At 40.0% G+C, this 14,777-nt stretch overlaps 1 protein-coding gene across 1 annotated transcript in view; it reads left to right on the plus strand.

The window, feature by feature from the left end:
* The first annotated feature begins 553 nt into the window (after window positions 1-553).
* LOC115434204 (cytosolic phospholipase A2 zeta-like) overlaps window positions 554-14,777 on the plus strand; it is a 36,063-nt gene continuing 21,839 nt past the window's right edge. Inside the window, exons 1-11 of the mRNA XM_030156010.1 lie at window positions 554-835; window positions 4,043-4,072; window positions 5,698-5,719; window positions 6,291-6,366; window positions 6,754-6,890; window positions 7,038-7,169; window positions 8,354-8,394; window positions 8,531-8,573; window positions 9,116-9,170; window positions 11,338-11,471; window positions 14,627-14,740. Of these exons, the coding sequence (XP_030011870.1) occupies window positions 4,050-4,072; window positions 5,698-5,719; window positions 6,291-6,366; window positions 6,754-6,890; window positions 7,038-7,169; window positions 8,354-8,394; window positions 8,531-8,573; window positions 9,116-9,170; window positions 11,338-11,471; window positions 14,627-14,740 (777 nt within the window). The 5' untranslated portion in view covers window positions 554-835; window positions 4,043-4,049. The remainder of the gene's footprint in view (window positions 836-4,042; window positions 4,073-5,697; window positions 5,720-6,290; window positions 6,367-6,753; window positions 6,891-7,037; window positions 7,170-8,353; window positions 8,395-8,530; window positions 8,574-9,115; window positions 9,171-11,337; window positions 11,472-14,626; window positions 14,741-14,777) is intronic.

A 14,777-nucleotide genomic window follows, 5' to 3' on the forward strand; every position in this document is an offset into this window, starting at 1 on the left:
TCTTCTGTTTTCTTCTATTTTCTTCTGTTTTCTACTGTTTTCTACTGTTTTCTTCTATTTTCTTCTGTTTTCTACTGTTTTCTTCTATTTTCTTCTGTTTTCTTGTTTTCTTCTATTTTCTTCTATTTTCTTCTGTTTTCTTGTTTTCTTCTATTTTCTTCTGTTTTCTACTGTTTTCTTCTATTTTCTTCTGTTTACTTCTGTTTTCTACCGTTTTCATCACACACTCATCTAATCTTGGTTTATTCAGATTTTTTTCTTTTTCATCAACAGGAGTCAATTAATGCAACAATAAAAGGTTCAGTTTAGATGAAAAATCAGACAAATGTACAAATCCTTGTTTTAGTTCAACAATGGAGCTGAACTTTCTGTTTAACTCATGGATCCTGGAAGTTGTTATGAAACCAGAGTTGACGACAACACTCTTCTCTGGAACTGAAGACACAATATTAACACTGATGATGTAAGACCGATTTTTTACTGCTGCTGGGTCACGCCCACAGGTGACAGGATATTTAAAGCCCACAGCTCAACACCGAGAGGCAGAGTTCAACACTGAGCAACAGAGTTCAACACTGAGCAGCAGAGTTCAACACTGAGCAGCAGAGTTCAACACCGAGAGGCAGAGTTCAACACCGAGAGGCAGAGTTCAACACTGAGAGGCAGAGTTCAACACTGAGCGGCAGAGTTCAACACTGAGAGGCAGAGTTCAACACCGAGCGGCAGAGTTCAACACCGAGAGGCAGAGTTCAACACTGAGAGGCAGAGTTCAACACCGAGCAGCAGAGTTCAACACAAGAACAACACCAGGTGCTTCCACTTCCTGCTGTTACAGGTAACACCAGTATTGGTTCTTTTAGTCCTGCAGTGTAAAAAGTTAACTCTGACCCAGTGTATTTTGTCATTTCTGTTCCAAATATGTGCTCAGATTTAAACTCAGACAGAGTCACCTCCACATGAACGGTTGAGTCTGACAGAAGAACTGATTAGAGACTCCAGATCTGGAAAACCTGAGTTTAACTAATCTGAACAGATCATTAACACTGGTTCCACTGAAGAACAGTGTTAAAATAACACTGAGTGTTCAGGTTGTCATTCACATTCTTGAATTTGGAACATTTATTTGACATCATTTTTCACATTTATTTATTTATTGAGTCTGAATCTGGTTCAGAATACTGGTACTGATCCAGTATTTTCCTGGACCCTTTACTAGGCTGGACCGGACCCTTTGGTGGGCTGGGCTGGACTGGACCCTTTGGTGGGCCGGACTGGAACCTTTAATGGGCTGGACCAGACCCTTTACTGGGCCGGATTGGACCCTTTGGTGGGCTGGACTGGACCCTTTAGTAGGCCAGACCGGACCCTTTGGTGGGCCAGATTGGACCCTTTGGTGGGCTGGACTGGACCCTTTAGTGGGCCAGACCGGACCCTTTGGTGGGCTGGACTGGACCCTTTAATGGGCTGGACTGGACCCTTTAGTGGGCCAGACCGGACCCTTTAGTGGGCCAGACCGGACCCTTTGGTGGGCTGGACTGGACCCTTTGGTGGGCCGGACTGGACCCTTTAATGGGCTGGACCGGACCCTTTGGTGGGCTGGACCGGACCCTTTGGTGGGCCGGACTGGACCCTTTGGTGGGCTGGACCAGACCCTTTACTGGGCCGGACCAGACCCTTTACTGGGCCGGATTGGACCCTTTGGTGGGCTGGACTGGACCTTTTAGTGGGCTGGACCGGACCCTCTGGTGGGTCGGACTGGACCCTTTGGCTGACCAGGTTTGGTCCAGGGGCCACATGTTGGACCTCCTGGTCTGAAATGGTTTAAACTTGAATAAAATTTGTTCAGATTTGCTTCAAAAGTTTCAAATGTTCAAAGTGTTTGAATTTCAGCTGAAAAAATGACAGTAAAATGTGTTCAAGTTCAAAAACACAGACGTACAAATGGAAAAATAAAGAAAATAGAGTTTGGTAACATTTTACAGACCAAACCAATAGTCCAGGGGATTTACTGAAAAAACACCAACAGAGGAAACAGCTGTGGTTTTTACTGTAACACTGAAAAAAAAGTACAAATATTAAGTCTGGGAGGATTTTAAATAAGGTGAAATATTTTTCTTTTAAAAAGTCTCACATTAAATACACTGAACAAAAATATAAACGCACCACTTTTGTTTTTGCTCCCATTTTTCATGAGCTGAACTCAAAGATCTAAAACTTTTTCTACGTACACAAAAGGCCTATTTCTCTCAAATATTGTTCATAAATTTGTCTAAATCTGTGTTAGTGAGCACTTCTCCTTTGTCCTTTGCTGAGATAATCCATCCACCTCACAGGTGTGGCAGATCCAGATGCTGATTAGACAGCAGGATTATTGCACAGGTGTGATTTAGGCTGGCCACAATAAAAGGCCACTCTAAAATGTGCACTTTTACTGTATTGGGTGGTCCAGGGGGGTCAGAAAACCAGTCAGTATTTGGTGTGACCACCATTTTCCTCACACAGTCTTCTTCATGAATTCTCTGAAACAGCTTTGGAGATGGCTGATGGTAGAGAAATGAACATTCAGTTCACAGGCAGAAGCTCTGGTGGAGATTCCTGAAGTCACATGACCAGTGCATATTCCCTCAAAACTTGTGACATCTGTGGTATTGTGCTGTGTGATAAAACTGCACATTTTAGAGTGGCCTTTTATTGTGGCCAGCCTAAGGCACACCTGTGCAAAAATCCTGCTGTCTAATCAGCATCTTGATCTGCCACACCTGTGAGGTGGATGGATTATCTCAGCAAAGAACAAGTGTTCACTAACACAAATGTAGACAGATTTGTGAACAATGTTTGAGAGAAATAAACCTTGTGTGTACACAGAAAAAGTTTTAGATCTTTGAGTTCAGCTCATGAAAAATGGGAGCAAAAACAAAAGTGGTGCGTTTATATTTTTGTTCAGTGTAAATGTAGGATGCATTCAGTAAAAACACAAAACAAAACAGAATATAATATAAATATAAAATGAATGAATGAAATGAAAAATAAAAATAAAAATATAAATGTACATGATATGAATCTACGAAATATATAACAGTTGAAATAAATGCACAGTGAACGTCAACTAATAAATGTAGAAGAATTCAAACTAAAGGTGAACGCTCAGATACGGACACTTCATCTGAGACTGAATAGGAGTCGAACCATCTGAATGAGAAGATTTAATTTACTTATCCCTCTGGTATCCCGCCCACCAAGGCCCTGACTAAGCACCAAGTGTGCCTTTTTCACACACTTGTGGAATAATGTCAAAAAAATTTCATACAGTTTGGTTTTAATTCTTTTACACTTTTTTCTATTTCATCAACTTGAGCTGTAAATAAAAATACCAAATACTCAATAATTGTCACATTTTTTAACCCTTTAAATGCCATGTTTGTAATGGAAACAAACCATTTTTTGATGAAAAAAACACAACTTTTTTTTTTTCCAGTATACTCCATAAAAAGTGGATCACATATTATTAGATTTTTTCCTCCTGGCATATGTCAATGATTAACTCCAACACTGGTTAATTTGCATTATTATTATTTTTGGCTCTAGGTCAAATGTTCAAAAATACTAGCATCTGTCACCAAGTGTGCGTAAAATGCACACCTATAAATCAAACTATTAAATATTATATATTGATTTATTTTTCTGCTCTAGTTTGATTTTATTTTTGTAAATCCAGCTCAGTCCTAATCATACAGATCAAATGTTAGAAATAGTGCGTTTTATGCACACTTGGCAGACAGATGCTAGTCTGGTCATTTTCTTTGTTTACAATGTGCACATTTAAGTTGGTGGACAGAATTTTAAAGATCATGAACAAATGAACAAATTTTGAATTCTAACCTTATTTAAATTGTGAAAAATAATATAAAGTTTTTTAAAATGAACTGCAAAGTGTGCATAAAAAGCACATCTAGATACCAGAGGGTTAAACCAAACCTGAATTGTCCATCATGAACTCCAGTGATGTCATTTCCTGTCTGATCATGTGACTCTGATTCCACAGGTTCAAGATGGCGTCTGGATCCGTCCCACGGTCAGAACTGGTTCACTTTGATCTGGAATGAGGTTCCGTTCACACTGTGGTCCTGAAGTGACCCACATGGACTAAAGAGGCCCTGAAGTGACCCACATGGACTAAAGAGACCCTGAAGTGACCTGGAAAGGTCGGATAAATGCGACCATGACATTCAGACTGAAGTCACATTGGAAAAGATTAGATATGGGTCAGATTTAGGACCACATATGACAGTGGTCTGGGTCAGATTTACAGGGTGGGGAAGCCAAATGTACACTGAACATTTAGTTGTTTTTTCTCAGCAGACACTACGTCAGTTGTTTTGAACCCAAACATATACTGATGTCATAATCATACCTAACACTATTATCCATACCTTTTCACAAACTTTTGCCCATATGAGTAATCAGGAAAGCAAACGTCAAAGAGTGTGTGATTTGCTGAATGCACTCGTCACACCAAAGGAGATTTCAAAAACAGTTGGAGTGTCCATAAAGACTGTTTAGAATGGAAAGAAGAGAATGACTATGAGCAAAACTATTACCAGAAAGTCTGGAAGATACTATTAAAGAAGAATGGGAGAAGTTGTCACCCCAATATTTGAGGAACACTTGCACAAGTTTCAGGAAGCGTGTGAAGGCAGTTATTGAGAAAGAAGGAGGACACATAGAATAAAAACATTTTCTATTATGGACATTTTCTTGTGGCAAATAAATTCTCATGACTTTCAATAAACTAATTGGTCATACACTGTCTTTCAATCCCTGCCTCAGAATATTGTACATTTTGCTTCCCCACCCTGTAGGACCACATATGACAGCGGTCTGGCTCAGATTTAGGACCACATATGACAGCGGTGTGGCTCAGATTTAGGACCACATATGACAGCGGTCTGGCTCAGATTTAGGACCACATATGACAGCGGTCTGGCTCAGATTTAGGACCACATATGACAGTGGTGTGGCTCAGATTTAGGACCACATATGACAGCGGTCTGGCTCAGATTTAGGACCACATATGACAGCGGTCTGGCTCAGATTTAGGACCACATATGACAGTGGTGTGGCTCAGATTTAGGACCACATATGACAGCGGTCTGGCTCAGATTTAGGACCACATATGACAGCGGTCTGGCTCAGATTTAGGACCACATATGACAGTGGTCTGGCTCAGATTTAGGACCACATATGACAGCGGTCTGGCTCAGATTTAGGACCACATATGACAGCGGTCTGGCTCAGATTTAGGACCACATATGACAGCGGTCTGGCTCAGATTTAGGACCACATATGACAGCGGTCTGGCTCAGATTTAGGACCACATATGACAGCGGTCTGGCTCAGATTTAGGACCACATATGACAGCGGTCTGGCTCAGATTTAGGACCACATATGACAGTGGTCTGGCTCAGATTTAGGACCACATATGACAGTGGTCTGGGTCAGATTTAGGACCACATCTGACAGTGGTCTGGGTCAGATTTAGGACCACATCTGACAGTGGTCTGGGTCAGATCAGGTCCAGGTCTCAGTGTAAACGGAGCCTTCTTCTCTTAAACACATTCTATGAAACAGATCAAATGTCACAGATTTTCTTGAACTCGTTCCAGATTTAAAACCTGTTTCTTGTTGTTTTTCTTTCAGGACTGATGAGGACCTTCACCTGGTGAGTCTTCTTCATCCATTCAAAACAGGTTTATGCAGATCTGCAGCTTTGACATTTATTTAAGTGTCATGTCCAGTGGAACCCAGTCAAAGGTATTTGACTGGGTTCCAGTCTAATGACTCCATTTCCTGTAAAATCTCACTGACTGTGGAATATGATGCATGTTTTAGAACGAGCCCAGACTTTGACATGATTTACCTTTAAATATGATCTAATTCTGGATTTAAGATCTTCTGGTTACATATGTTTTTTATATTATTCACACAATATTATGACTCTGTTCTTCTGTTACTCTGACTGTAATCTTTAAATATCAGGTTTTTCATGTTTTTGTGAAAACATTTTAAAATCATCCGTTTAATATTCATATTTTATTTTAGTTTTATGGTTTTAGTCACTGGGCCATAACACTGATTAAAGTTCTGGATTCAGAGGAGTACCTTTAACCCTTAAATACCCTTACAGACCCAAACGTCCACCTTTAACCCTTACAGACCCAAGCGTTTCCATGGTAACGCTGCTGTTGTCCCTCTGTCTCCAGGTGTTCATTCTGTGTTTTCTTTTCCATCAGCAGAAGGAGTCTGTTTCTTTCTGGACTCTGAACGTCACCGTACTGAGGGCCAAGACCCAGCAGAGCCTGGACTACTGTAAGTCTACCTTCAGATGGACCCGGGTCACAGTCTGGTCCTGGGTCACAGTCTGGTCCTGGACCCAGGTCACAGTCTGGTCCTGGTCCTGGGTCCCAGTTGTGGTTCTGTGTCTTTCAGGGTCTCAGTTGGACCTATACGTCCTTCTGTACCCTGGACTCAGGTCTGGTCCTGTACCCGGGTCCCAGTTGTGGTTCTGTGTCTTTCAGGGTCTCAGTTGGACCTATACGTCCTTCTGTACCCTGGACTCAGGTCTGGTCCTGTACCCGGGTCCCAGTTGTGGTTCTGTGTCTTTCAGGGTCTCAGTTGGACCTATACGTCCTTCTGTACCCTGGACTCAGGTCTGGTCCTGTACCCGGGTCCCAGTTGTGGTTCTGTGTCTTTCAGGGTCTCAGTCGGACCTGTACGTCCTCCTGTCCCTGCCCACAGCCAAGGCCACACCCTTCCGCACCAGGACCGTGTCCGGCAACAACAACCCAGAATGGAACCAGACCTTCACCTACAGGGTCCCAGTCCAGACCAAGGTGAGTCCACCTAGTCCAGACCAAGGTGAGTCCACTTTGACAGGTGTTGTGTGGGCGGAGTCAGTGTCAGGTCTGATTGACAAGTGTTGTGTGTGCGGAGTCAGCGTCAAGTCTGATTGACAGGTCTTATCTGTTGTGTTTCCACAGAACGTTCTGGAAATCCAACTGTATGATGAAGACCCTCTGTCCCCTGACGACCTGCTGTCCACGGTCCTGTTGGACCTGAGCACCCTGAGAGCCGGGACCAAGGAGACCAAGAGGTTCAACCTAGACCCACAGGTGGGACCTAGAACACATAGAACACCACCCCCATATCACACCATCTATCTGCTTCTAACTCTTCAAACTCTACTTTAACACTAGAGCAGAGTATTTATTTACAAACACTTCAAACTCTACTTTAACACTAGAGCAGAGTATTTATTTACAAACACTTCAAACTCTACTTTAACACCAGAGCAGAGTATTTATTTACAAACACTTCAAACTCTACTTTAACACCAGAGCAGAGTATTTATTTACAAACACTTCAAACTCTACTTTAACACTAGAGCAGAGAATTTATTTACAAACACTTCAAACTCTACTTTAACACCAGAGCAGAGTATTTATTTACAAACACTTCAAACTCTACTTTAACACCAGAGCAGAGTATTTATTTACAAACATTCAAATTCTACTTTAACACCAGAGCAGAGTATTTATTTACAAACACTTCAAACTCTACTTTAACACCAGAGCAGAGTATTTATTTACAAACATTCAAACTCTACTTTAACACCAGAGCAGAGTATTTATTTACAAACACTTCAAACTCTACTTTAACACTAGAGCAGAGAATTTATTTACAAACACTTCAAACTCTACTTTAACACTAGAGCAGAGAATTTATTTACAAACACTTCAAACTCTACTTTAACACTAGAGCAGAGAATTTATTTACAAACACTTCAAACTCTACTTTAACACCAGAGCAGAGTATTTATTTACAAACACTTCAAACTCTACTTTAACACTAGAGCAGAGAATTTATTTACAAACACTTCAAACTCTACTTTAACACCAGAGCAGAGTATTTATTTACAAACACTTCAAACTCTACTTTAACACTAGAGCAGAGCATTTATTTACAAACACTTCAAACTCTACTTTAACACCAGAGCAGAGTATTTATTTACAAACACTTCAAACTCTACTTTAACACTAGAGCAGAGTATTTATTTTTTCTGAACACTACAAATCAAACATTCTAATGACTGAACGGTTAAAAGTCGGACTTTTTCGGTGCAGAATGAGTTCAAGTGTGACTTCATGGCAGAACTGCACAGTCAGATGACAGGAGTTCAGGGTCAACTCTAATTTTAATATGTATTTCTGTATATATTTTTTGTTAAACTCTGTGTTCGTTCATGCGTTAAATGTTACGACGTGTCACTAGCATGTTGTTTTCTTTTTTATTACAGACTACAGATGAACTTGTGATGGAATTTGAGCTGCTTGAGAGGTAACTGAGCTGCAGAACAGAGTTAATTCTCATTGAACGTACAGTAACGTGTTTTATTCATGCATCTCTGTTTGATCAAATATATAGTTTTATTTTGTGTCTATATTCTATATTTAACATTCTTTTTTTCTTGCAGTACAGACACAAGTCATGAATACCTGACCAATGGCATCCTGATGGTGAGGCGGAGCTTTGATTTTTTATTAATTAATTAATTAATTTATTTATTTATTTTGAACATGCAAAGAAACAAAATAAAACGAAGCAAATTAAGATAAAAACAAAAAAAACTTTAAATGAACAGAATCTGTCTTCGAGCACAAACCAGTCTGAATTTTACAAAAGGAGTAGAAGAAGAAACTGTTAAGTTTTAACAATGAATGCACCTTCATTTGACTGGAAATGATTAAAGCAACCACATGGTATTTTTAATTATCATATTAATGAGACAGTGATTGGGCTTTAAAATACTATAAAAATGTAGTAGTAGGAGTTTAAATCACAAAATTACATTTAAAAAAATACATGGTCAATTCTATATGTTATAATAATGCATAAATAATACACGTGTTCTGAAAACACTCCATAACTAATATGAGCCATAAGAGAAAATAAGTGCACTGTAAAAAAAAAAAAAACAACAACAACACACAGTGTCTTATTTGTTTTTCGTGTCCGTACAGTGTCTTATTTCTTTTCTTTTTTGTCTTTTTTGGTCCAGGCTGCCCCGCTCACTGTTCTGGATGTGGGCGTTGACAAACTACTCCAAAACTACAGTAAGAAAACACTCATAAGAAGAACACATTCAGCCCCATTGACAACGTAGCTAGCTTCACTAGCTATGTGGGAACAACTACCACTTCACAAACTACACAGCTGTTTCAAAATTAACTAAATTCTCCAAAATTCTCCAAAGTTGCTCAGTAAACAGTTGGAAAAATTCAGATAAACTTAAACTAATCAGTTTGAGTCAACACAGATTCAGACCAAACAGCTTTAACAGACTCAACAGAGAACTTCATGAATTCAGTGGGTCAAAAACATCACAATTACAGCATTTATGGACCTAGAACAACTTTGGACCCAGTGAACCATGGCTCATTTAGTCCAGTGGAACATTCTGGGGTCAGGGGAACAGAAGTGGACTGGGTTCATAGGTATTCAACAGTTTGGGAGGCGGGGCCATCACCTTTCACAATGTTTGGACGTTACTTGTGGCGTCCCCCAGGGGTCAGTGTTGGGCCCTGAAACGGTTGTCTTTATGTGTACGTCGAAGTTTTCGTGTTTTCTGTTTGATTTCTCGGCACCAAGGTGGGATTCTTTTGTTGTTGTTTTTTTACAGTTTATGATGAGACAGTCGTGTCCAGTTCACATCAGATGTTTGAAATGACATTTGTAGTTCTTATTTCAACTCATTTTGGAGCCTTTAACCTCCTGAGACCCAAATATGGGTTTTCTGTCCACGCATGTGAACAAGACTTTCACAACTTTATACAAAAAACAAACAAAAAAAAAGAACAAAACAAGTGTCCACTGCAAAAGATAGTTGATACAAAGGTTCAAAAAGTGCATCTGAAAGAACTGTTGCATCTGGATGTTTCCAGTACAGACAGTTATTGAACTAAAACCAGCCCAGACGTGTCCTTTCTACTGTTTGTTGAATCCTGTATTCCAGCTCTGTCTGATTTGTGCGTCTGTTGGTTCAGTTGTGTGTCAGTATAGACTAGGGATGTAACAATCACCGGTATAATGATAAACTGTGGTAAAATTTCCGACGGTTACTGTTACGGTTCAAATTCTAATTATTATGATAACCGTGTTCGATTACCGCACTTTGAAAACTCACGGTACTGTTCATTTCCTGAAGAAGCAGCTCCGCTCCAGGCGTGTGTGCAGTTTGGAATGTTTGGCCTCTGGGAACATGGTGAAGGAACCTGCACAGACAGAGCTGCAGAGTTTAGGGATAGGGGCTCCCACACGGATCCGGTCCGCGCTAGTGTTAACCCCTTCCTGGCCCCAACACTGAAACCGTCTGAATACAGATACTGAGGACAAACTCCTGTCAGTTCAAATGAGTGAACGACAACTGGACACAGACACATGATGTGTGTGAAAACCAAAGAGAGGAGGAGTTATGAACTGAAGGAACTGACACTGGACAAACACTGACTGACCACCGCAGGAACTGGACCAGAGGACACTGACCAGGGCTGAACCACTGACCAGGGCTGAACCACTGACCAGTCTGGATCAGATCAGCCTAACGTGTTTTAAATCCTCATTCTTTCACAATATTTACATTTGTTCATTAAACAGTTCAGTTAAATCTGACTGTGTTTCACTTCCTGTTTGTTCTGGGAAGGCTTTGATCTGAAAATGTTCAAACTCCACTCTGACCTGTCCAACTACTTTTTTTCACACTCAAAAACACCTCAGGAATCAATAGGAGAATTGATAAGGAATTGGACTGATCAGCAGAACTGATAATGGCATTGATATTGATCAGATCCTCTCAGTTCCACCCTGGTGCAGATATCTCTTGTGTCCATAAGGTTCCAGCTTTAATGCACATTTGTATGTTTAATGTTTACATGTTATTATTTGAATGTTTCTGACACAGAAAGTACATTGTGCATGTTACTGTATTAGTTTTTTTCAAAGTACAACTTGGTTAAATTATTTCAGTGTGTGTATTTGTGCTTTTTGAACATTTTGAACACATTTCAACAATACCACAATAATAATGATAACTGTGATAATTTTGGTCACAATAACCATGATATGAAATTTTCATATGGTTGCATCCCTAGTATAGACACAGTCTGGTGCATTAGTGGGGGAAAAAACTAACTTTTAAAAAAAATTTTCCATAAGTATTTTGTGTTAAGTATAAGCAGTTACTTCTTTTTCTCTTGAAACTTTAATGGGTGTTTTTTTTACCAGCTGATGTTGAGGACAAGGTCCTGAAGGTAGCTGGAGCCTATGAGGACACAAAGACCCTGGAGTTAAATGAGGAAGGACCCCAGAAAGTGCGTTTCTACGTCAACAGAGACTTGGAGACTGTACTGGGAGTGGCAGTGAGTACCAAGGGTTTATACCGGTCACATGACCATAAGTACCAAGGGTTTATACCGGTCACATGACCATAAGTACCAAGGGTTTATACAGGTCACATGACCATAAGTACCAAGGGTTTATACCGGTCACATGACCATAAGTACCAAGGGTTTATACAGGTCACATGACCATAAGTACCAAGGGTTTATACAGGTCACATGACCATAAGTACCAAGGGTTTATACAGGTCACATGACCATAAGTACCTAAGGTTTATACAGGTCTCATGACCATAAGTACCAAGGGTTTATACAGGTCACATGACCATAAGTACCTAAGGTTTATACAGGTCTCATGACCATAAGTACCAAGGGTTTATACCGGTCACATGACCATAAGTACCTAAGGTTTATACAGGTCACATGACCATAAGTACCAAGGGTTTATACAGGTCTCATGACCACAGGTACCAAAGGTTTATACAGGTCACATGACCATAAGTACCAAGGGTTTATACCGGTCACATGACCATAAGTACCTAAGGTTTATACAGGTCTCATGACCACAGGTACCAAAGGTTTATACAGGTCACATGACCATAAGTACCAAGAGTTTATACAGGTCACATGACCATAAGTACCAAGGGTTTATACAGGTCACATGACCACAAGTACCAAGGGTTTATACAGGTCACATGACCATAAGTACCAAGAGTTTATACAGGTCACATGACCACAAGTACCAAGGGTTTATACAGGTCACATGACCATAAGTACCTAAGGTTTATACAGGTCACATGACCATGGGCCGTTAGTACAGAACAGGATGAGGGCCACAGGAAAAATATAAAAAGAAGGTCCAACTTATTTATATTTTTTACTATTATTATGAGAAAAAAGTCAGAATTAAGAAAAAAAATTCTGAATTCTGAGATTAAAGTCAGAATTTTGAGGGAAAAAAAGAGTCAGACGTTTGGGTGTTTAAGGGTGACACTGTGTTGTTTTGTGTATTTAAGGGTTAAACAGTGTGTTGTTTTGTGTATTTAAGGGTTAAACAGTGTGTTGTTTGTGTACTTAAGGGTTACACAGTGTGTTGTTTGTGTATTTAAGGGGTAAACAGTGTGTTGTGTGTGTGTGTTTAAGGGGTAAACAGTGTGTTGTGTGTGTATTTAAGGGTTACACAGTGTGTTGTTTGTGTGTTTAAGGGTTACACAGTGTGTTGTGTGTGTATTTAAGGGGTAAACAGTGTGTTGTGTGTGTGTTTAAGGGGTAAACAGTGTGTTGTGTGTGTATTTAAGGGTTACACAGTGTGTTGTTTGTGTGTTTAAGGGTTACACGGTGTGTTTTGTGTGTATTTAAGGGGTAAACAGTGTGTTGTGTGTGTGTTTAAGGGGTAAACAGTGTGTTGTGTGTGTATTTAAGGGTTACACAGTGTGTTGTTTGTGTGTTTAAGGGTTACACAGTGTGTTGTGTGTGTATTTAAGGGGTAAACAGTGTGTTGTGTGTGTGTTTAAGGGGTAAACAGTGTGTTGTGTGTGTATTTAAGGGTTACACAGTGTGTTGTTTGTGTGTTTAAGGGTTACACAGTGTGTTTTGTGTGTATTTAAGGGGTAAACAGTGTGTTGTGTGTGTGTTTAAGGGGTAAACAGTGTGTTGTGTGTGTGTTTAAGGGGTAAACAGTGTGTTGTGTGTGTATTTAAGGGTTACACAGTGTGTTGTGTGTGTGTTTAAGGGTTACACAGTGTGTTGTGTGTGTATTTAAGGGGTAAACAGTGTGTTGTGTGTGTGTTTAAGGGGTAAACAGTGTGTTGTGTGTGTGTTTAAGGGTTACACAGTGTGTTTTGTGTGTATTTAAGGGGTAAACAGTGTGTTGTGTGTGTATTTAAGGGGTAAACAGTGTGTTGTATGTGTATTTAAGGGTTACACAGTGTGTTGTGTGTGTGTTTAAGGGGTAAACAGTGTGTTGTATGTGTATTTAAGGGGTAAACAGTGTGTTGTGTGTGTATTTAAGGGGTAAACAGTGTGTTGTGTGTATTTAAGGGTAAACAGTGTGTTGTGTGTATTTAAGGGTTACACAGTGTGTTGTGTGTGTATTTAAGGGGTAAACTGTGTTGTGTGTGTATTTAAGGGTTACACAGTGTGTTGTGTGTGTGTTTAAGGGTTACACAGTGTGTTGTGTGTATTTAAGGGGTAAACAGTGTGTTATGTGTGTTTAAAAGGTAAACAGTGTGTTGTGTGTGTGTTTAAGGGTTACACAGTGTGTTGTGTGTATTTAAGGGGTAAACAGTGTGTTGTGTGTGTATTTAAGGGTTACACAGTGTGTTGTGTGTGTATTTAAGGGGTAAACAGTGTGTTGTATGTGTATTTAAGGGGTAAACAGTGTGTTGTGTGTGTGTTTAAGGGGTAAACAGTGTGTTTTGTGTGTATTTAAGGGGTAAACAGTGTGTTGTGTGTGTGTTTAAGGGTTACACAGTGTGTTGTGTGTGTTTAAGGGGTAAACAGTGTGTTGTGTGTGTATTTAAGGGTTACACAGTGTGTTGTGTGTGTATTTAAGGGTTACACAGTGTGTTGTATGTGTATTTAAGGGGTAAACGGTGTGTTGTGTGTGTGTTTAAGGGGTAAACAGTGTGTTGTGTGTGTATTTAAGGGGTAAACAGTGTGTTATGTGTGTATTTAAGGGGTAAATAGTGTGTTGTGTGTGTATTTAAGGGGTAAATAGTGTGTTGTGTGTGTATTTAAGGGGTAAACAGTGTGTTGTGTGTGTATTTAAGGGTTACACAGTGTGTTGTATGTGTATTTAAGGGGTAAACGGTGTGTTGTGTGTGTGTTTAAGGGGTAAACAGTGTGTTTTGTGTGTATTTAAGGGGTAAACAGTGTGTTGTGTGTGTATTTAAGGGGTAAACAGTGTGTTGTGTGTGTATTTAAGGGGTAAATAGTGTGTTGTGTGTGTATTTAAGGGGTAAACAGTGTGTTGTGTGTGTATTTAAGGGGTAAACAGTGTGTTGCGTGTGTATTTAAGGGGTAAATAGTGTGTTGCGTGTGTATTTAAGGGGTAAATAGTGTGTTGTGTGTGTATTTAAGGGGTAAATAGTGTGTTGTGTGTGTATTTAAGGGGTAAATAGTGTGTTGTGTGTGTATTTAAGGGGTAAACAGTGTGTTTTGTGTGTGTTTTTCAGCCTGGTGCTGATGACCAGTCTCCTTCTTCTTCTTCTGCTGAATTGGAAACATTTGCTGATCTTCAGCCTCTTCCTGCCAACTACACTGGGAAGGTGTCACTGACTGTGGACCAGGTAAGGGTTAGGGTAAGGGTCAGCTAAGGGGGTTTGC

Source organism: Sphaeramia orbicularis, chromosome 15 (assembly GCF_902148855.1).
Source record: "Sphaeramia orbicularis chromosome 15, fSphaOr1.1, whole genome shotgun sequence".
NCBI lineage: Eukaryota > Metazoa > Chordata > Actinopteri > Kurtiformes > Apogonidae > Sphaeramia > Sphaeramia orbicularis.